This window comes from Oncorhynchus clarkii, chromosome 2 (genome assembly GCF_045791955.1).
Source record: "Oncorhynchus clarkii lewisi isolate Uvic-CL-2024 chromosome 2, UVic_Ocla_1.0, whole genome shotgun sequence".
In the NCBI taxonomy this organism is placed as follows: domain Eukaryota; kingdom Metazoa; phylum Chordata; class Actinopteri; order Salmoniformes; family Salmonidae; genus Oncorhynchus; species Oncorhynchus clarkii.
The window spans coordinates 29,095,583-29,119,228 of record NC_092148.1 but is presented as its reverse complement, the minus strand read 5'-3'; the positions used below and the strand labels follow the sequence as shown (position 1 = coordinate 29,119,228).

At 42.5% G+C, this 23,646-nt stretch overlaps 1 protein-coding gene across 4 annotated transcripts in view; it reads right to left on the bottom strand.

The window, feature by feature from the left end:
* Positions 1–7,513: 7,513 nt before the first annotated feature.
* Positions 7,514–23,646, bottom strand: part of LOC139366273 (igLON family member 5-like) — a 145,332-nt gene continuing 129,199 nt past the window's right edge. For all 4 annotated transcript variants that reach the window (XM_071103576.1, XM_071103585.1, XM_071103568.1 and 1 more), the window contains 4 exons: positions 17,736–17,867; positions 13,495–13,615; positions 11,572–11,723; positions 7,514–10,323 (listed from right to left, as the gene is read on the bottom strand). In XM_071103576.1, coding sequence (XP_070959677.1) covers positions 10,220–10,323; positions 11,572–11,723; positions 13,495–13,615; positions 17,736–17,867 — 509 coding nt within the window. In that variant the 3' untranslated portion in view covers positions 7,514–10,219. The remainder of the gene's footprint in view (positions 10,324–11,571; positions 11,724–13,494; positions 13,616–17,735; positions 17,868–23,646) is intronic.

The window sequence follows — 23,646 nt, the reverse complement described above, 5'->3', positions numbered from 1 at the left end:
ATAGAGCTGTAAAACAGAATGTGTGTATGCATGCTTGTGTGTGTGTGTGTGTGTGTGTGTGTGTGTGCGCATGTACTTACCGTACATAGGACACAAGTTGTTTTTTTTCCCACACTTGTCAGTGCTGCGGAGAAAAAGACGATATCTAAAACAACCCAATTGACTGATGCTCAAGACATGGACCACACAATTATTTACACGACTCCATTTCCCATGATCCTTGTGTGATCATGTGAGTGCGACCATACAGTAATTACCTGCAATGGAAAACACCACAGTCACTCCACAGAAGACACAGATCTTAAGGATATTCAAGCATCCAATCACCTCATCGGGGGCTGCGTCTGTGAGCGTAGACAAAAAGGCAATGCAAAGTTATACAGTTATGGACCTCACACAATGAGGACAGACCTGAGGGTGAATTCAATTTACAGTCGTTGAAGGCCCATGATTGACTGAATCTGTGTGTAGTGGAAGCACACATGTATAAAAGTTGATAGGGAAAACCTTGATTTCACTCAGGTATGCCATGCAAGCTGTTGGCTGAGACTAGATATTTGAGCCATATGAGAACTAGTCTAGTGAAATATACGGTAGTGTTAACTAAAGCTCACCCCAGGAGAAGGAGGCAGACAGGGGTCAGTCCAGTGCAGGGTGATCCTGCACACTACAGGTGTAGGAGATCCCAGCATCCACAGACCCCCGTGGGGGGAGGGACAGCACACTGATTACGTACACTTCATTTCTGGAGCTGTCCGTCACCTGTAAACAGTAAACTCAACTCCCATCCAATTAGGAGTTGAGATCTTTGGAATCAGGCTGTGCGATTGGTTGGTGTGAGGGTAGGCAGGGTGAAGGGTGCAGTTGCTGCCAACAAAGTGGTAGGGGCTATCTTCCCCACTCTGGTGTGTCCAGGTTAGGGTGAGGTGGTGTGGGTGGAACCCACTAGTGATACAGAGGAGAACCCACTGGTCCGTCTGGGGGTGTGAGGGGACCTGGAGGAGGAGTTGGGGCACAGAGGGGGGTGCTAGTAGGGTCAGGAGGAGATGCAATACCATCCATCTCATGACATTTACATTTTAGTAATTTAGCAGACACTCTTTATCCAGAGCGATTTACAGGAGAAATTAGGATTAAGTGCTTTGCTCAAGGGCACAACAGTATATTTTTTTGTTGGCTCAGGGATTCAAACCGGCAACCTTTCAGTTACTGGCCCAATGCTCTTAACCACTAGGCTACCTGCCGCTCGTTAGAAATATGTCAGATTGTTGACATTTAACCATAGTGAAATATGACATACAGTATAACTACTACGACATATTCAGGCCATGTTGGTAATGCAGTTGTGGCCAAACAACACACTCATGGTTCTGTAAATGGTGCAGGACTTTGTAACGTGCACCCCACTGGAGAAACCCTGGGAGGAACCTTCTCTTTCGCATGAGGGGTTTGCACATAATCATTTCACGATCCCTCTTTGCCTTGTTCTGTGGTGAGTTTCAATTCCCTGCAAAGATCAATAGAATCCACAATGCATTGTGCCGGGGTGATTATATCTGGATCTGTCACGAAACCACTCAGGCAAAAAGATGAACTGAAAGGAAATTTCCATGTGGCTAGAATTTTTATAGATTTGAGCTTGGTTAGGCTTCTTTATGGTGATGCATAGCCCACTAGTTTAAATTGAATTGCCTCCCTGCTAACTGTTTGGGTTCAAACAAATTCTCAAAGGATACAAATGAGAGACAATTACAACAATGACAACAACAACAGCAATACCAACAAAGACATCAAAAATTATGAGAAACTCTAATGAGTTACAATAAGACATTCCAAGAATAAAGGCAGATGTGTTCATTTCTTATCAGAGCTAGTTCTTAGCCTTTAATGCTTAATCCTATGGTCATTATCATGCCAAGCAACGGCCATATGAGTTGTCAAGATAGCACAAACAGATTTGGGACCAGGCAAATGTGTTTGTCTTACCCAGGACAATGAGCTTTGTGCTGTCCCCTCGCTCTCACGTTTAACCTCTCTGTCGTTACCATCCATAACGGGGCTGAGTGAGGGCGCAGCCAGTGAATGCTTCCTTATCAAGGTAACAAAACAAAACAAAAACACCAAGACCTTCAGTTCAAAGGCATTTGCCCCAAAGCTTGCCCATGATGTTGAGGTGTATTTGGAGATGATCACAGTATTTTATTAAAGTCAAAATGAGAGAGTTGGAGTGACTTTCTCCCTGACTAATCAGATTTAGTCCTCTTATCTCGACAAACAAACAACTCATGACTCTATAGACTTCTGAAAGTAATTAGATCATTAGTGTTGTCAACAGGAGTCTTGTTATTGCAAGAATGGAAGTCAAAACAGAAAGGCAGAATTTATGCAATTAGGTAAATCTATATACACTGTAATATGCTCAGGGATATTGTATAATAAGTATGAATTATGACACTGAATATGCTGAAACATCATAAACATAAAACATGTATTTGTGAGATTATTTGCATCCTAGTATGATTGGAAGACACTGCCCTGGTATTGGGCCTGCTATCGACAGAAGCACGCACAGGTCCAGGTTGTTTGTCATGCGTTTCTCATTACAAACTTCAGTGGTGAAAGGACTGCTCCAACAGTGTCTTTGAATGTCAAGCCTCCCTCCGAAGACAACGAGATGTCAGCTTGTTTTTTTTTTTTGTCGCTTCATTATTGTTCCAATGTTCCATTAATAGGCCACGCTCCAAAACAAGACAAATTCTCAGCGCCTGTTACGTCAGAGACGACACGAGTCTATGTCTTACAGACAAATAGGCCTCGCTCTTGATGTCTGCAACAGTAAGCAAAAGGCAGTCTACAGTCACAAACAACGCCAGAACCATCAGTCTATTTCACAATGATAAGGTGCTCATTGGACAGAATGTCAGCTAGCTAATTACTTACCAACAAAGTGGTTACTGTGTGAAGAATACAATGTCAATGTTTGAGATTCTATCTCATTTAAAATGAATTTGTTTACTTTGAAAAGTACTAGCAAACCATCATTAAAGCTGGAATTAGTTTCATGTGCAAAAAGTTTATTTTATTTTTTATTCTGAACGTTTTTGTAAGAAGAGCAGTTCTTGTATGGTTTACATATATTCTGATGAATAGTGCAGTATGTCATACTGCGTGTTTAGGATACTTTCGGATATGAGGGGTGCGACTCATCGTCATCAATGTTTAGGTAAATAGTTTAGAAAATACGCTCCGAGTTACTTTGACTCCGCTGTCCACCTAGTATTAACCACATTTTTGACCTCACCCAAAAGTTGACCCCCAAACCCGTACCACTCACAGCCAGAAGCAGTTTGACTGAAATGGAAACAAACAGCCTAACCCTCTTATAGCCCCTTTCACTGGATTAAATATGTTCTACATTATCATAAACAAGAGAAGTGGGGACTGACCTACTCTGTGCACCTCAACAGAAACATTAGCATAACATTTGGCAACTGTTTCTGACATGTATTAGTAAACTGCCGCTTCCATCCATCTCTCAGTGATCTTTACTCCCGTTGAAAGTGTGTAAATAATTTACAGCAATCTAATGGAACTTTAAGGTCATATTGATTATGTACTAAGGTATTATATTTTCAGCTGTCTGTTTTCCTCTGCATTTAGATATCCTCTTGATTTACTCCTATTCAAAAAAAACAATGTACAACTTGACATCAAGCATCAGGTGAAAAGTTTAAACAACGACAACAATCAACCACTCATACAGAGTTCTGTTAAAAACAACATTATTTGTTTATTTTTTTTCTTCCTCTGATATATTTTATTTTCTTTTTTTTTTAAACTCCACTTCTATAGATTTGGAGAGAAAAAACAGTCCACTCACATAGATATGACAGAAACAGAGACAGAACGGAGATCAAATGAACCAAAAGAGTCATCCTAATCAACATCGCTTCACCGCACAGAAAATATGTCAAGATGGAAGACGATGCTGCTCGTGTTCCTTTGCTTTGTTCAGTATGTTATATCGATGCAATCTTGAAAAGTCAACACAGACAGAAATAATAATGTTGAGGTCCAGGGGTAGATTGAAACCAACATGCCTGCCATGTGAAGGTCAGATAATCCACACACACACACACACACGGACACACACACTCACAAATCAATAACACAGATTTACCAGGGTGGGAACCTGGCCTACAGAGAGGTGGCAAGGCAGCAGGCAGCGGGATTGGCATAGAGGGGGGGGGGGCACAGGAGCCAGGTTTTCTCCACAGAGAAGGAAAGGAGATGGAGAAGGACGTGGGCCAGAGGGGCAACGAGAGAGAGAGAGATGGGCATGACATCTCCATAAGATGTCTGCAAACACTAACCAAGCATTCTAGAGTAGACTCATCCACTGAATTGCATTGGACACCTAAGACACCCTAATATTTGTTATTAGTTCTCGCACTGATAAAAATGACATTTGTCTTTGTGCATTGTTATTACCTGATTGTCATTTTTTCCCCAGAAGTTTCAAAATTGCTCTGGTGAAACAACAGTGTCATGACAACCCAATCGTATATTGTGTCATAAATTCAAATCTATACATCTCACATTAATAGGACAGTCTCAGACAGTTTGCGACTTAATCACACCGTACAGGTTCTCTCCCATTTTATCATATGAACACACGCCAGAACATCACTTGATGCTGTCATTCGACAAGAAAGAAATATAGTTCCATTGTCAGTTTTCGCCACGGCAACCAATATTTACCCAGCTGATTGACTGGCCAAATGGCAGGTTTGTGCTGGTGACTCACAAAGGCCAAGTAATGGGGCACTCAGCATTGGAGATGTTAGGCAGGCTTCTAATTTATTTATTTATTACCTTTATTTAACTAGGCAAGTCAGTTAAGAACACATTTTATTTTCAATGACAGCCTAGGAACAATGGGTTAACTGCCTTGTTCAGGGGCAGAATGACAGGTTTTTACCTTGTCAGCTGAGGGATTCAATCTTGCAACCTTTTGGTTACTAGTCCAACACTCTAACCACTAGGCTACCTGCCACCCCATGACTAAGGAGGCCGGCTGGTGGGCGCCTCCATTGTTGCCTGGTAGTGTGCAGACTCTCTGTTATTCCAGCTGTGGATGGACCAACACTGGTACACTGTTAATTATCCACTAGCTACATTCTTAGTGAGGAGAGGGTGGTTGACAAGCAACCAGCTGTAGTGCCGGCCTATCTGTGTGGATGGAGGTGGGAGTAAGTGACTGCTGCTCTTGCCTATGTGGCTCACAAGTATTACTTTAACCCACTATCCACACAAACAAATACTGTCAATGTTTTACATGAATAATAATATATCCTAATTAGAATTCAGAATAGAAATGATAAACTAACAAAATATCCACCTATCTACATAAATGTATCTTTTTGCTCAATCAATTCTGTCCTTGTGTGTCTATCAATTCAACTACTACCAACTTACTATATGACCTAGCTACCTCATTCAACTTCCAAGCTTAGCCCTCAGTGAGTCAAGGCAAATATCACTTCCTCTGCTTGGCAACATTTAGTCAGCATGTTTATCTAATAATGACCTGTTTCCATCATGTAGCTCACCTCAGTCCAGCATGTTGTGTATCGATGCACTCATTAGTACAGCTAATGGAAATCTACTGGAGCTTAAATACACTCGCAACGTTGACTCTGCTCATAAGAATTGAACAGGCCTTTAGAATAGCTGGTGAACTATAGATCATTAGGATAACACATTGTTATCTAACTAGTGGGCTATTGTGTGAAGGACAAAAGCTGGAGAGACCTGGCCGGTACTAAGGAAATCATTTATATATCAATGAGTCTGTCCCTCAATAAGACATATCTTCTTGTGTATAACCGATACATAGTACCGGTACTGAAAATCTGACATATTTCTGATAATTTATCATGTTAGTTGAATATTGACCAAATACTATCATGGCTACGGTTCTATTCCCCTTTATCTCGTCTTGTTCTATTGTACATCCTATCGTTCTAGACTCTACTCCTACTAAAGAGTCGGCTGTGTTTGTCAGACATAAGCCTCTAGATACACAGTATCGATAGGTACTGACATTTCCAAAATTAACATTTGGTATCAATCATTTAATTGAGTACAGTAATAAAATATAATGTACTAGAAGGTGCCATTATACAGACAATTGTTAGACATCTCATTATCAGAAAGAACAAAAATGCGCCTTGACTAGCTACTCTTTCAACTGACATGAAAGTAAGACGAATGACTCATTCTTCATTGTATGTTCTCTAAACACATAGTTACCTTAGTTGACAATATAGCTCGGCCAAATTGTTTCGGAGATGGGGAGAAAATCAATGTGCAATTAGGGGTGTCTTGTATCAAGGCATGATAAATTATGCTCTTTATTCTAAGGCCTTACTATAGACACTTGACAATTATGTCTTTGGGCCCTTGTAAAGTGACTCTGGGGAGAAATTGCTCTATTTCATGCGATCCAGTCCAATGTATCGATTAACCATTGCATTTGGAACTGAAAGTGTGTTGAGGAAGTGTTCGATGTGGGAATATAGTGGTTATAGCGTTTCAGGATCTAACACAAAAACGAGTACATTCAAACGGTGACTGGGTGTATAGTTATCTAGCTTCTACTGCTACTCTACCACTGTATTTTCATATACTACCAGACTCGTCACTCATAAATAAAAAAAACACACCACCCAAATATGGTTATAATTTTCTTCAAAACATTTAAATAATCTAATATATAAATGAAGCAAGTTCGTTTATATTATGTACATCAACCTAAGCCAAAAAGTGCTGCTTAGCAATGCTCGAGTGGTGCCCGTAGAATTAGCATCCCCCCCCCCCCCCAATTGTTGGGGGTGATCAACCACATGTGAATGCACCACTTACGACCATTGGAATCATACAGTATGTCTCTGTGCTGTAATTACAGGTCAAGCTACATGACACCACACCATCTCATTAAAGTGTAAAGCGCTCGCTTGATAGGCTAGCAGATCAGGAGGGACGACGATACGGTAATTTTAGGAATGCTATCTGAGCTGCTATCCTATCAAGTGTCTTCCCTGTCTTTTCTCGTTCTCCCCTATGGAGAGTTCACTGTCTGGTCAGAGTCATCCCATCTCCCTCTGCCTCAGAGCTTTGTCTGTACCAGTCTGGGCTTCTTCCCACTGTCCATCAAGGAAGTGCATTTGCTGCATCCTTCCTTTTCCCATTTCCAGTCCTCTGCACCACACAGAGTCTGATTAACTTTCACATTTAACTCACGGAGACACTCAAACTCATTTGGGGTTATTACAAATGCCCACCATACATATCGCCCTCCATTGCATGAACTTAAAAGCACATCTCCCAGCCTTTCCCCCAGCCTAAAGCCCAAACACAAGATACAGCTTTTTTTTTTTTTTCAAAGTCCCCCCAAAACGAACATTTACATGCTTTTTTTCAAACCCACATTGAGAAACATGACAGTATGTTTTTGTTATTTTTTTTTGTTATTTTCTTTTTGTTTTTTCTTCAAGGACAGAGTATGTACATACAGAAGTTTATTCCACTGATAAAATTGAGCTGGGTGCTGACATGAGACAGAATATGTGAAAGAGAGAAGACAGACAGAAAGACAGCGTGAGTGAGAGAAAACGACAAAGAAGGAAAAACAGAATCACTGACCAAAACAACCTGCTCTTGTGCTTGAAAATCGATACCAATCAATGTCCTGTGAGTCTGAGCAAAACAAGATGAACACAAGTGGGTCTGTCTGTTGCCCTTCAGACATACCAGTGACTGACTACATTGCATAGAGCAACGGGCATCAACAGAACACGTCTCACACTATATTCAGTGAGACAAACAGGTTTTCATTGACTAGCCTCCTGCTAAAGGGGACATTCACTCTTGCTAGGGCTTCACATCTCTTCATATATTAGCACACTTCATACAATAGTATTACTAAAACAGTTCCATTCTTGAATAGATTGTTAGGGGCAACGTTCACTATCATAGCACAGATTAACCAGATTGGATGCCTCTCCTATATCTTAGTTAGCAGGTATGTTGCTGGTTAAAATTAAATCAAACAAAAAAAGATGACAGCTATTTGCAGAATACTGAATACGGATGCTGCATATTCCTGTAAGGTCACAGGAATTGTGGGTAGTCAGCTAGTTGCTAGTGTGAGCCAACCTCTCCATTCAGGTTGGCTCACTATGGGGAAGTTTGCATATAGACATAGACACAGCAGGACATGACAGAGAGTCAGCGGATGGGTAGTTGGGGTGTCATCGAGCCTCATAGCACACGTCTCAGTGGTTGATCTGTGCAGGTAAAGTGGCTGGATAATTGAACCCTGGGGGGGTTCAATCAGGGCCCAGGTGTGGTGGTTTGTGAGGACACGCCGCGTCTGCTTTACAGGGACGAGGGTGTCCTTGAGGAGGATGCTGTCAGGGCCAGGATTGAACGTGATTTATGGGGCCTGTCCATGGCTGGCGGGAAGGACACCGGGGGAAGGGGAGAGTGTAGGCCCTGTCGCTTATCCAGCCACAGGTAATGGCTAATTACATCTTTATCTCCTGGTGTGCCTGTCCTGCCATACAGGGGCTGACTGACTTACAGGGACGCTGCTTTACATACATCGCTTTAAATCATTTATCGATGGAGCTGGTCTGTCTGGAGAGTGACACGCTATGGAAGCTGGTTGAATATATGTAATATGTGTAACATGTATTATACAGTTAACAGCATGAAAACAAAGGTTTTAATACAGACACGTTTACAAACGATATTACATTTCATTGACTGTGGACTCTTTTGGATGAAAAGACTCCCTCGGGATCAACTTCCATGTGTTTTTAAAATCCTTGTCAAAAAGAGCACAACTTGAAAACCTGACAACTTCGTCTTTTGTCGTTGTCGTTCAGTTCAACGAGTGCGATTTCTCCGAGGGATTAAGTACAAAATATGTTTTTGCACACACGGCTCGTCATGAGCTCTGGAGTAGTATGTGTTCTTTTTTTTTTCTCACATGGAATTACTTTTCATATTTATTTAAATACTTATTAACATCATCAGTATTATTATCAACACCAAAAAAGTTATAGCAGTTTAACCTTGCAGAGTAAAACGGACACAGTGCAGGGGAGGAGGGGGAGTGGGAGGGAGGTTTCACGACAGGAACATCTCTAACCGGTACATGCTATCAACAAGCGACAAGGAAGGAGGATGACTGGTCAACGCCTTCAAAGCAGGAGACACGATTGTTATTTCTACAGTCCCTTCCTGGTTATGAAAACTGTAATAGAGGCTGATGGGTAATGTCATTTTGCTGGATATTTTATTAGGATATTTTATTAAGATCCACATTAGCCACTGCCAATGGGAGGGTTGGATGTGGATAGACTGCCTCTAGTAACGGCATGGCTTCTGTACTGCATTATATTTACACACGAGACAGAGCACAAACCACCTTAACGATGAGGGGGGAGGGCTTCTCACGTGCTTCGTCTTGGTTGCGATCCCAAAAGGATGCACTAGAAGGGCAAAGACTATATAGAACCCCCCACCACCCACCCTTCATGTGTGTTTTGACATCAATCGTAGCAGCCGCGTCCTATACACTGCCACACGGTTAAAAACAAAAGAAAACGGTACTTGTGTGATCATAGGGTCAAATGTCACAGGGCCAACGGGCCAATGGACAGCTTTCAACAAGGTCACGTGACCCTCATCATAATAACTAATCATTGTTATTATAGAGTAGTTCCAACCATAAGTAGGAGTGTTGTTACTCCTAGTCTTCAAATGTCTATGAGACCAACAGTAGTGTAGATCAGTCATCATTTAGATTTATAATAGTATTATTCTGGTGTTAAATATCTGTTTTCATCATCATCATCATCACAATTATCATTCTTAATAAACACAGACATCATAGACATCACCAATGTGACCCTCATTGGAAACAGCATGGTGGTGATAGTGGCAATAATGGTGATAGTGGCAATATAGGTAGCAAGGGGGGAGGTAGTGGGGTGAGGAATATGGGGGAGTTGGTGTGGGTGTGAGATGCGATGCGTCAATGGCTCCTGGAATAATGCATATCATTTTTGTTTCACAGTGATGGGTTCGTAATTAAAGAAATTCCTTCTTCCTTCCGCAGGCGGGACGGGACTTCCAGGAAAAGCTCTTAGACCTTCATCAGGAGAGAGACAGAGAGGCAAAGCCAGAAGCCGACGCCCGCACTCACCCCCACGTTGACGGCCACGCCTCGCCCGTACACGGCTCCCGGCCCTGCGGCACGGGGCCCGGGAGAGAAGGACAGGCACCGGAAGGAGAGAGGAAACCGAGGGAAGAAAGAGTGGAGAAGAATTCGTAAGGGAAAAAGGAAACAACCAGAGAAAACGTAAGCTACAAGTAAAAAGAGGTCAAACATTTTGGGATAGAAATGAAGTCTGAGTGCAATGACATGGACAGAGAGTAAAACCATCCCCGAAGCGATCTGATATTAGTCCGAGTGGTTTGATTTTCAGTCTGTGTCCCATTCGTATAGACGGTTCAGACCCAGCTTGTTATAATGATGAAAGATTGATGGTGAATGATTTATAATGATGAAGATTAGGTAAAAGAGGAGAGGAGAAGGACAAATGATGGGAGAGATAAGACACAGAGGCAGGCGGAATGGAGGGAATGGAGCAAGGCGGAGCAGAAGGATGTATGAGACTGACTGGCTGGGGGTGAGTCATTGGAGGGAGACTTGCCGAGAGAACAGCAGAATGAGGGAATACAAGAGGAGAAAGGGAGGAGATGAAGGGGCTCACTTAAGCTGGCAGAGTGTGGAAGGCGGGAGAGAGGGTGGGATAGAGGGAGAGAGAGAACACAGTGTTGGAAATCGCTCATTGGGGAGGGCTAATGCGAGACGGGAGGAGCGAGAAGGAGAGAAACGACAACTTCCTGGGGTAGCAGAACAGGACAGGACAGAGGGAGAAATGGAGGAGAAAAGCTCTTTGGTGTAATGGGGTGGCGAATAAAGAGATGGAAAGACGGAAGGAGGGATTGGGGAAGGAGGGAGGGGGATGAGGAGATCCAACACCGTGAGCAGGGAAAGGAAGAGAGATGGGGATGGGGCAATGCAGTGTGTGACTAGGTGTATGTTTGCATTGGTTTGCTTCTCTAAGTATGTGTGCATGCACATTTGACTACTTGTGTGATTGAGTGAAGTAGAATGAGCTTAGACACATGTATGGACGTCTGTGTGTGTATGCATCACAGGAGGCTGCTGAGGGGAGGACAGCTCATAATAATGTCTGGAAAGGAGCAAATGGAATGGCATCAAACACATGCAAACCATGGGTTTGATGTATTTGAACCCATTCCACTCAGTCTTCTCCAGTTATTACCACAAGCCCGTCCCCCCCAATCCAGGTGCCACCAACCTCCTGTGGTATGCATGCATGAGTGTGTGCTTGCATGTGGCTAGCTGTGTGTACGTATGCATGCTTAAGTATGTGTGTATTTGTGTGAATGCTTTAAGAGACTCACGGAAGAGCAGCATGCTGGCGTTGGAGGCTCCCAGCCTGTTGGAGGCAAAACAGGTGTAGTTGCCAAAGTGTTTGTCCGTCACGTTGGTGAAGAGCAGCAGTGAGCGCGTCTTCTCGTTCTTGATCCTCAGAGTATTGTCGTTCTCTACCGGCCTGATACAGAGAGAGAGAGAGAGAGAAGGGAGAGAGGGAGCGAGTTGGGCGAGATAGAGAGAGAGGGCGAGGCAGAGAGAGAGGGGGGAGGTAGATAGAGAAAGAGGGGTAGAGTGGGGGGGTGGGAGAGCGACAGACGGAGAGAGGGAGAGAGAGAAATAACTTTATATCTGAAAGAATGTGTTACCAATACTGGAAAGAATCTACCTAAACTATCAAATCAAATGTTATTTGTCACATGCGCCAAATACAACAAGTGTAGACCTTACCGTGAAAGGCTTACTTACAAGCCCCCTCATCTCTGTCACTACCTCACCTGACAATTCTAATAGTCAAAATCTAACAGCAATTAAATCTACAATACTCTAGTGTGCCCTATTAGAGTGCGTTCTCTCTCTCTCTCTCTCTCTCTCTCTCTCTCTCTCTCTCTCTCTCTCTCTCTCACACACACACACTCTCTTTTTCTCTCTCTCTCTCCCATGGTATTTTGATTATATTTGAAAGGATTGGATAAGTGTTACCAATACAGAGCTGAGTTTTTACCATATTACTCATTACAATCCAATCCTTTGCCATCGAGAGAGAACATTAAATCACACCTCTTAGCGGGAAATGGTTACTATATTCTCCCCAGAGATCTCAGAAAAACACATTCCCCCTCCACTCTGTCACTACCTTACCTGACAATTCCAATACAAATCTAACAGCACTTAAACCTACAATACTTCCCGGTGTGCCCCATTGGATGTGTTAGCAATAAAGGAAAAAAATCTACCTAACCTATTAAATCAAATCAAATCAAATGTTATTTATCACATGCGCCAAATACAACAGGCCTTACCGTGAAATGCTTACTTACAAGCCCTTAACCAACAATGCAGTTTTAAGAAAATAGAGTTAAGAAAATATTTACTAGGCAATTTGTACATTAGGGTAGGTGTAAAGTGACTATGCATAGATAATAAACAGCGAGTAGCAGCAGTGTGTGGGGGGGAGGGGTCAAAGCAAATAGTACGGGTAGCTATTTGATTAGTTGTTTGGCAGACTTATGGCTTGGGGGTAGAAGCTGTTATGGAGCCTTTTGGACCTAGACTTGGTGCTGCGTTACCGCTTATCGTGCGGTAGCAGAGAGAAATGTCCATGACTTGGGTGACTGGAGTCTTTGTTAATTTTTCGGGGCTTCCTCCGACACCGCCTAGTATATAGGTCCTGGATGGCAGGAAGCTTGGCCCCAGCAGTTTTTATACCAGGCGGTGATGCAACCTACATGTTGACCAGTTTAAAGTTCTTGCTCACATCGGTTACGGAGAGCGTGATCACACAGTCATCCTGAACAGCTGGTGCTCTCATGCATGCTTCACTGTTGCTTGCCTCGATGCGAGCATAGAAGGCCCGTCTGGTAGGCTCGCACCACATCCGACAAGCATCAGAGCCGGTGTAGTAGGATTAAATCTTTGTCCTGTATTGAAGCTTTGCCTGTTTTATGGTTCGTCTGAGGGCATAGCAGGATTTCTTATAAGCGTCCAGCAGCTCTAGCCTTTAGCTCAGTGCGGATGTTGCCTGTAATCTATTCATTTTGGTTGGGATATGTACGTATGGTCACTGTGGGGTCGACATCGTCGATGCACTTATTTATGAAGCCGGTGACTGAGGTGGTATACTCCTCAATGCCATTGGATGAATCCTGGAACATATTCCAGCCTGTGCTAGCAAAACCGTCCTATTAGAGAAAAAGTGAAGGAAAAGGAGAAGGAGGAGGTATTTTTCTTACCTGCGGTCATCTCTGTACCACTCAAAGGAGGCCGTGGGTACTGCCATGGCCTCACAGCGCAAAATGGCCGTTTTGCCCAGCTGGACTGGCATGTTCTTCACGTCTGTGATCATGGGAGGGTCTGAACAAGGGAGAAGGAGGGAGAAATGAGAGAAATCTTTAACATATGTACACAACGATAGTGATTAAAAGTTAAGCTCAGACAAAGAAAGGCTCAGTTACCTTCAAGGTCGAGAAAGGTTGAGGTTGATAAATACATGCCATATAAATTTCTTAAGACATACACTACCGACCAAAGGTTTTAGAACACCTACTCATTCAAGGGTTTTTCTTATTTTTTAAATATTTTCTACATTGTAGAATAACAGTGAAGACATCAAAACTATGAAATAACACATATGGAATCATGTAGTAACCAAAGAAGTGTCCATATATATTTGATATTTCAGACTTTTCAAAGTAGCCACCATTTGCCTTGATGACAGCTTTGCACACTCTTGGCATTCTCTCAACCAGCTTCATGAGGTAGTCAGGTGTACCTTATTAAAGTGAATTTGTGGAATTTCTTTACTTCTTAATGTGTTTGAGCCAATCAGTTGTGTTGTGACAAGTTGTGTTGTGACAGAAGATATCCTTATTTGGTAAAAGACCAAGTCCATATTATGGCAAGAACAGCTCAATTAAGCAAAGAGAAACGACAGTCTATCTTTCATTGAAGACATGAAGATCAGCCAATACAAAAAATGTCAAGAACGTTGAAAATTTCAAATGCAGTAGCAAAAACCATCAAGCGCTATGAGGAAACTGGCTCTCATGAGGACCGCCACAAGAATGGAAGGCCCAGAGTTACCTTTGCTGCAGAGGATATGCTTATTAGAGTTACCAGCCTCAGAAATTGCAATCCAAATAAATGCTTCACAGAATTCAAGTAACAGACACATCTCAACATCAAACGTTTAGAGGAGACTGTGCTTTTAATTACATTTTTATTTCACCTTTATTTAACCAGGTAGGCTAGTTGAGAACAAGTTCTCATTTAGAACTGTGGCCTGGCCAAGATAAAGCAAAGCAGTGCGACACAAACAACAACACAGAGTTACACATGGAATAAACAAACATACAGTCAATAATTCAATAGAAAAAGTCAATATACAGTGTGTGCAAATGAGGTACGATAAGGGAGGTAAGGCAATAAATAGGCATAGGGGCAAAATAATTACAATATAGATATTAAACACTGGAGTGATAGATGTGCAGAAGATGAGTGTGCAAGTACAGCTACTGGGGTGCAAAGAAAAAATAAATAAAATAAATAACAGTATGGGGATGAGGTAGTTGGATGGGCTATTTACAGATGGGCTGTGTACAGGTGCAGTGATCTGTGAGCTGCTCTGACAGCTGGTGCTTAAAGTCAGTGAGGGAGATATGCGTCTCCAGCTGCAGTTCGTTCCAGTCATTGGCAGCAGAGAACTGGAAGGAGAGGCAGCCAAAGGAGGAATTGGCTTTGGGGGTGACCAGTGAAATATACCTGCTGGAGCGCGTGCTACGGGTGGGTGCTGCTATGGTGACCAGTGAGCTGAGATAAGGCGGGGCATTACCTAGCAAAGACTTATAGATGACCTGGAGCCAGTGGGTTTGGCGACGAATATTAAGCGAGGGCCAGTCAACAAGAGCATACAGGTCGCAGTGGTGGGTAGTATATGGGGCTTTGGTGACAAAACGGATGGCACTGTGATAGACTGCATCCAATTTGCTGAGTAGAGTGTTGGAGGCTATTTTGTAAATTATATTACCGAAGTCAAAGATCGGTAGGATAATCAGTTTTACAAGGGTATGTTTGGCAGCATGAGTGAAGAATGCTTTGTTGTGAAATAGGAAGCCAATTTGAGATTTAATTTTGGATTGGAGATGCTTAATGTGAGTCTGGAATGAGAGTTTACAGTCTAACCAGACACCTAGGTATGTGTAGTTGTCCACATATTCTAAGTCAGAACCGCCCAGAGTAGTGATGCTGGACAGGCGGGCGGGTGTGGGCAGCGATCGGTTGAAGAGCATGCATTTAGTTTTACTTGCATTTATGAGCAGTTGGACGCCACGGAAGGAGAGTTGTATGGCATTGAAGCTCATCTGGAGGTTAGTTAACACAGTATCCAAAGAAGGGCCAGAAGTATACAGAAGGGTGTCATCTGCATAGAGGTGGATCAGAGAATCACTAGCAGCAAGAGAGACATCATTGATGTATACAGAGAAAAGAGTCGGCCTGAGGATTGAACACTGTGACACCCCCATAGACTGCCAGAGGTCCAGACAACAGGCCCTCTGATTTGACACACTGAACTCTGTCTGAGAAGTAGTTTGTGAAGCAGGCGAGGCAGTCATTTGAGAAACCAAGGCTGTTGAGTCTGTCGATAAGAATGTGGTGACTGACAGATTCGAAAGCCTTGGCCAGGTCGATGAATACAGCTGCACAGTATTGTCTCTTACCAATTGTTTTGATATCGTTTAGGACCTTGAGCGTGGCCATGACCAGCTTGATTGAATAGCGGGGAAGGTACGGTGGGATTCAAAATGGTCGGTGATCTGTTTGTTAACTTGGCTACCAAAGACCTTACAAAGGCAGGTTAGAATAGATATAGGTCTGTAGCAGTTTGGGTCTAGAGTGTCTTCCCCTTTGAAGAGGGGGATGACCGCGGCAGCTTTTCAATCATTGGGGATCTCAGACGAATACGAAAGAGAGGTTGAACAGGCTTGTAATAAGGGTTGCAACAATTTCGGCGGATCATTTTAGAAAGAGAGGGTCCAGATTGTCTAGCCCGGCTGATTTGTAGGGGTCCAGATTTTGCAGCTCTCTCAGAATGTCAGCTATCTGGATTTGGGTGAAGGAGAAATGGGGAAGCTTGGGCAAGTTGCTGTGGGGGGTGCAGGGCTGATGACCGGGGTAGGGGTAGCCAGGTGGAAAGCATGGCCAGCCGTAGAAAAATGCTTATCGAAATTCTCAATTTATTGGTGGTGACAGCCTCAGTGCAGTGGGCAGCTGGGAGCAGGTGCTCTTAGTCGCCATGAACTTTTGGAGTTTGTGCTACAGGATGCTAAATGTCTGTTTCAAAAACCTAGCCTTTGAGTTTTCTGGTTCCAACTGCTGTGTCTTTGTGGGACAGTGTGGGTGAACGGATGATATCCGTTGGTTACTACATGATTCCATATGTGTTCTTTCATAGTTTTGATGTCTTCACCATTATTCTACAATGTAAAACATAGTCAAAATGAGTAGGTGTTCTAAAACTTATGAGATATTGCATTTATACATATTTATACATAACTGAATCTTACATATTCAGTCATATTTTACATATATTGAATAAAAATATAAATGCAACATGTAAAGTGATGGTCCCATGTTTCTTGAGCTCCAATTAAAGATCCCAGAAATGTTCCATATGCACAAAAAGCTTATTTCTCTCAAATTTTGTGCACAAATTTGTTTACATCCCTGTTATTGAGCATATCTCCTTTGCCAAAATAATCCATCCACCTGACAGGTGTGGCATATCAAGAAGCTGCTTAAACAGCTCGATCATTACATATGTGCACCTTGTGCTGGGGACAATAAAAGGCCACTAAAATTTGCAGTTTTGGCATACAACACAATGCCACAGATATCTCAAGTTTTGAGCGAGCGTGCAGTTCGGCACTCTGATTGCAGGAATGTCCACCAGAGTTGTTGACAAATCATTGATTGTTCATTTCTCTACCATAAGTCGTTATAGAGATTTTGGTAGTATGTCCAACTGGCCTCCCAACTACAGACCATGTGTATGGCGTCGATTAGGCGAGTGGTTTGCTGATGTCAACATCGCGAACAGAGTGCCCCATGGATGCAGCGGGGTTATGGTATGTGCAGGCATAATCTACGGACAACGAATACAATTGCATTTTATCGATTGTCAGTTTGAATGCACAAAAATACCACGACGAGATCCTGAGGCCCATTTTTTTACGGTATCTGTAACCAGTCATGTGAAATCCATAGATTAGGGCCTAATGAAGTTATTTCCATTGAGTGATTTCCTCATCTGAACTGTAACTCAGTAAAATACTTTAAATTGTTGCATGTTGATTTTATATTTTTGTTCAGTACAGTATTATCTTCTCTATGTGTGGGGTGTCTGTGTCTGTGACTGTTTCTGTGTGTCTGTGAATGTGAGTGCATGCATGTGTTTTTGGTTTGTAGGGACACTCACAGTTGACGGTGACCTTGACTTTGCGTATGTCGGGCTGCGTCACTCCATTGTTGGTGATGCACTCAAACTCCTCAGCCTGATGCCGCTTGATCTCTGTTATGTCCAGGAATTCCCCCTCACTCATTAGACCATCTGATTGGACAAAGGACAGGGTCAAAGGATAGAAGCCAGAGGTTATCACAGGCTGAGATGTGCATTTGTTCAAGGTCAATTAAATAAATTAGTGTGAAAATACCATATTTTGCCCACTAGATGCCACTGTTGCTAATACTGCCACCACACCCTTTTATACATTTTCTGATCTCTTGTGTTTATTAAATGTGACTCGTTTCAGGAAACTAGGCATATGTCGCACGTCACTACTTCACAGGAGAGTTATTTGAATATAAACATACATTTTTGGGGCAGAAGTGCATTCTGAAACATCTGACCTTTCATGTGCAGTAATAACAAACTTGTATGCCATCTGTAAATACGAATCAAATTGTTAAATTACGAGACTAGTTGATTTAGCCATGTAAAAAGTCAGGAACCTTCCCGCTAGCCATGATTGGCTGAGATAATGGTTGGGCTGGACATGCCAAGAGATGAGTTCAGATTGGGCTGCCATGTAGCACGCTTCTGTCTATAACAAATGGCTGCTCAGTATGTGTAGGTCATACATTCTAACGCAGCTTTTACAAAATATATCACAAATAACTGCAATAGTATTGGGCTCCACTTTCTGCAGGACAGAGTTTTGAAATCAGTGAAACGCCTGGTGGAAGCAGAGTATGATAGCTAAGGAGATTCTAAAGTTTGATTGCAAATATGCGAAGGAAGTCGAAAAGAGAACACAAGCCTGTTGTATGAAACCCCTGTCTACAGTCTACAGAAAAAAGGCAAACTCGGCTCCATCATTGATTGAATCAGATGGCTCATTCATCACAAAACCCACCGATTTTGCCAACTACTTGAAAGACTTTTCATTGGCAAGATATGCAAACTTAGGTATGACGTGCTAGCAACAAACACTAACAGTACACATACAAGCATATCTGACCAAATTATGAAAGACAAGAATTGTACTTCTGAATTCCGTAAAGTCAGTGTGGAATTCAGAAGTACAATACTTGTCTTTATTGTTGTCTATCAACAATGACAAGTTATCGGGGTCTGAAAATCTGAATGGAAAATTACAGAGGACAATAGCGGACAATAGAACACCCATGCATACCCCACAAGACATGCCACCAGAGGTCTCTTCACAGTACCCAAGTCTAGAACAGACTATGGGAGGCGCACAGTACTACATAGAGCCATGACTACATGGAACTCTATTCCACATCAGGTAACTAATGCAAGCAGTAGAATCAGATTTTTTAAAAATAGGTAAAAATATACCTCATGGAACAATGGACTGTGAAGAGACACACACAACGGTACGAACACATGCATATGCATACATTGTGATATTGGTTATGGTGGTATTAAACATTTTGTATTGTAGATATGTAGTGGTGTAATAATGTTATATGATATACTGTTTTATCATTTGTTGTATATGTAATGTAAGTACTTTAATATGTTTGGACCCCAGGAAGTGTAAGTAATGGCTGAGATGGGCAACCATGGCATCCGTGACAGAGAGGGAGAAGCGTTCATCCATGTATATGGGTAAGAGAGTCTAGCTAGCTACATTTTCAGATATATACAGTACCAGTCAAAAGTTTGGACACACCTACTCCTTCAAGGGTTTTTCTTTATTTTTACTATTTTCTACATCGTAAAATAATAATGAATACATCAACACTATGAAATAACACATATGGAATCATGTAGTAACCAACAAAGTGTTAAACAAATTCTTCAAAGTTGCCACCCTTTGCCTTGATGACAGCTTTGCAAACTCTTGGCATTCTCTCAACCAGCTTCACTTGGAATGATTTTCCAACAGTCTTGAAGGAGTTTCCACATATGCTGAGCACTTGTTGGCTGCTTTTCCGTCACTCTGCTGTCCAACTCATCCCAAACCATCTCAATTGGGTTGAGGTTGGGTGATTGTGGAGGCCAGGTCATCTGATGCAGCACTCTATCACTCTCCTTATTGGTCAAATAGCCCTTACACAGCCTGGAGGTGTGTTGGGTCATTGTCCTGGTGAAAAACAAATGGTAGTCCCACTAAGCGCAAACGAGATGGGATGGCGTATCGCTGCCGAATGCTGTTGTAGCCATGCTGGTTAAGTGTGCCTTGAATTCTAAATAAATCACTGATTGTGTCACCAACAAAGCAACCCCACACCTCCTCCTCCATGCTTCACGGTGTGAACCACAAATGCAGAGATCATCCGTTCACCTACTCTGTGTCTCACAAAGACATGGCGGTTGGAACCAAAAATCTCAAATTTGGACTCATCAGACTCATTGGACTCATCGGGTTGACTGACCTTCATGTCTTAAAGAAATGATGGACTGTCATTTCTCTTTGCTTATTTGAGCTGTTCTTGCCATAATATGGAGTTGGTCTTTTACCAAATAGGGCTACCTTCTGTGTACCACCACTACCTTGTCACAACACAACTGGCTCAAACGCATTAAGAAGGAAAGAAATTCCACAAATTAACTTTTAACAAGGCACACCTGTTAATTGAAATGCATTCGAGGTGACTACCTCATGAAGCTGGTTGAGAGAATGTGCAAAGCTGTCATCAAGGCAGATTGTGGCTACTTTGAAGAATCTCAAATATATAATAGATTTTGATTTGTTTAACACATTTTTGCTTACTACATGATTCCATATGTGTTATTTCATAGTTTTGATGTCTTCACTATTATTCTACAATGTAGAAAATAGTAAAAAATAAAGAAAAACCCTGGAGTGAGTTTCTGTGTCCATCGACTAGCTAACATTACGTGTGTGATCTGTGTAGTAATATTATTTGTATCTCAGAGCCATTTGCATTGCAAGTTATAGCCTAATGTTAGCTAGCTAGCTAGCTAACGTTGAATCTAGTTGGTTAGCTACCTGCAGGTTGATGTAGCGTAGTAACATTATGAGTTGGGATTATGGTTCATTGTTTAGCTAGTTAGCTAGCTGCAGGTCTAAACAAAATACTCCACTATGCAAGGTACCATATCACTGTACCGTTTACACATTCTGTATTCTGTGCATGTGACAAATAAACGTTGATTTGATATAGTGTGGGTTTTCCAGCGACGGTAACGTGAAGAACAACATTACCTGCATTAAAGTCAAATTAGGATATAACGTTGGGCCAACGAGACATGTCCAAGTTCTAAAATTCTCTGGTAGAATGCCCTGCTTTTATTTTGTCACACTCGCAACCGTAAGCTATTTTCTGTAATTAGCTTGCCGTTAACTTGTAAATGATGATTGTGTTGTGAGTTTATTTTCCTGTAACTTAACGTTAGCTCGCTAGCTAACAAGCTAGAAACAAACCAAAATATTGTTAAGAAAGTTGCTATAAGTTGCCTGGTTCGTAAATTCATTTTTAAACTGATGGGTTTATTGGTGTTAATATACACCAGTCATGCTGTTTTAGGCCACCAGGCTGCTGATGTCATGTATGTGAATCCTTAAAGAGATGGGCAGGGCTAAGGCTTAAGAGGGTGTGAATGATGCTGAATGGGTGTAGACAAAGAAGAACTCTCCAGTACGTGTACAAAAACATTCCAGGGCAAATTTTCTCAGAAGTGGGGTTACAAGTTTATCAACTTTCAAAGCAGCATTACTTTCCCATTGTTCCTCAACTGTAGTGTATGATATACCATTTCCTATGTAAAGAACACCATTTCAAATGTTGCTACTTAAGACCGAATCGAACCGGTTGGTCACAAATGGATCACAATATTTTATTTTCAACTTTGGGTAGAAAACCAATAGCTTTTCCTCATGATGAGATGAAAAGGTTGTGGTGGCAGCAGCAGGAATAGTGGCATCAAGTGGGAAAAACTTGGTAAAGAATACAAGTGACTTCAATGGGGAATGAAACCATAAACAGAATCACAAAGGTTGAAGAAGCAATACCACAAGCAGCAGCTCCATACTACTTGTCAGAGATAGAGAGACATGATACTGTATACTGTTTGTTGGTGTGAGATTGGTGTCTGTGGTCTGTGGGTGACTGCTGATAATTCTATTGGATTCCTCCTGTCTTACTCATTGTCAGAAATAATTATGGTCCAAATTGAATGTTAGGTACTATATTTATTGGAAATTACATGAATACTATAAATTAAAATGGCCAATTTGGGTGTAATCAATTAGCTTCATTTCTCAGAGATCAAATTATATTCCTTCCATTTGGTTCCTAATGAACACGACCCAGGTGTAGAATAAAGTTGCCCTAGATGCTGATTTATGGTCCGTTTGGGGGTTTTGCCAGGTGTGGATTGGAGGAAGTGGAAGCTGATCCTAGATCTGTGTTGGATGTTACTGTATGTCCATGAGCAACAGATACTGAAGCTAGGGACTGAGGCTTGACAATAATGTTACATCACTCCTTCACAAAGCCTCTACAGAAATAAATAGGTGTTTATTTTTAAACGAGTTTGGCCACACCAAACTCGACAGGGGTAACAGTGTGCTCACTTCGGCACCCCTCGTTGTCCTATGGCAACGTGACAGCAAAAGTCTTTCCTGAGTCAAAGAGACCGGCTGGCTAGAATATATTGGCTTTATCCATGTAAGGGAATGGATGCTCCATAGAGCTAGATGTTTCTGGCAGCCTCCAAGCTCCAACACCATTGAGCTTTTCTCTAATTTTGCCCATTAAAGAAGTCAGGCTGTGGAACACAACATAATACATAATCTGTCTGCTAACAAGGAAATCCACAGCTTAAATTGTTGCTCAGTTATCAGAATAACACATTTTAAAAAGCCAGCCAGTCAGTGGACCACTGGCCTCCACACACACACACACGCGCACACACACACGCGCACGCACGCACGCACGCACGCACACACACACACACACACACCCAGTGTTGTCAAGCAACCCCCCCCCCCTGCCCCCCACAAACACACATGTGCCTAAACCCGCGTAACAATTGACGCACGACACACTAAACGGTAGCAATAATTCCTGTAAGAGATTAGCGCGGAGGTTCCAATTGAAGATTATACTGGGGGATTATTAGCTGCGGCTACTGAGCTGGAGATGATTATCTGCAGCTGCTGCAGTGGCGGTACAGCCTGCCGCCCACCACCCTGTAGCGAGTAGTGGCAGCGGTGGCGAGACGCGCTGGGGGTTTACAGCAATGTTATTCACTCATAACACTAGCCTAATACATTTGGCTCCCCTGTGACATCCCCGACGACGCTGGCTGAGCACCCAACTCTGCCCCCAGGGAAGAAGGGAAGGCAAGGGAAGGGACAGAAGCCAGGGATCCAAATCGCTGAGACACAACCAGGGCGGCAGAATAAATATTTAAAGAGATTGGCCTACTATATTATAGACGGCTTCCAGAAAGGAGGGAGAGATTGGGGTATTTCATGTGCACTTTTGTGGCTATTTTCATTCTCAGCAGCTGTGTGATGTAATGTGTCAGTACACAGCACCCCCCCCCCCCTTCATTCCCTGCCTCCCTCTGACTTGTCTCTGACCGTTCCTCCACGGGGAGGTCATATCAGGGAATCAGTCCTCCAGTGAATTCTCATGGCTCTCACAATGGCCTGTACAACACTGCAGCTCCATCAGACGCTTACACAGACACTACTGGAGGAAGACCTAGGGCTGCCTCAGAATTTGTGATCATTTTTTTATTTGATCTTTATTTCACTAGGCAAGTCAGTTAAGAACAAATTCTTATTTACAATGACGACCTACCAAAAGGCAAAAGGTCTCCTAAACAGTTCCCTATTCCCTCTTTAATGCATTAATTTGACCAGCACCCAAGAGGACTCCCCTAT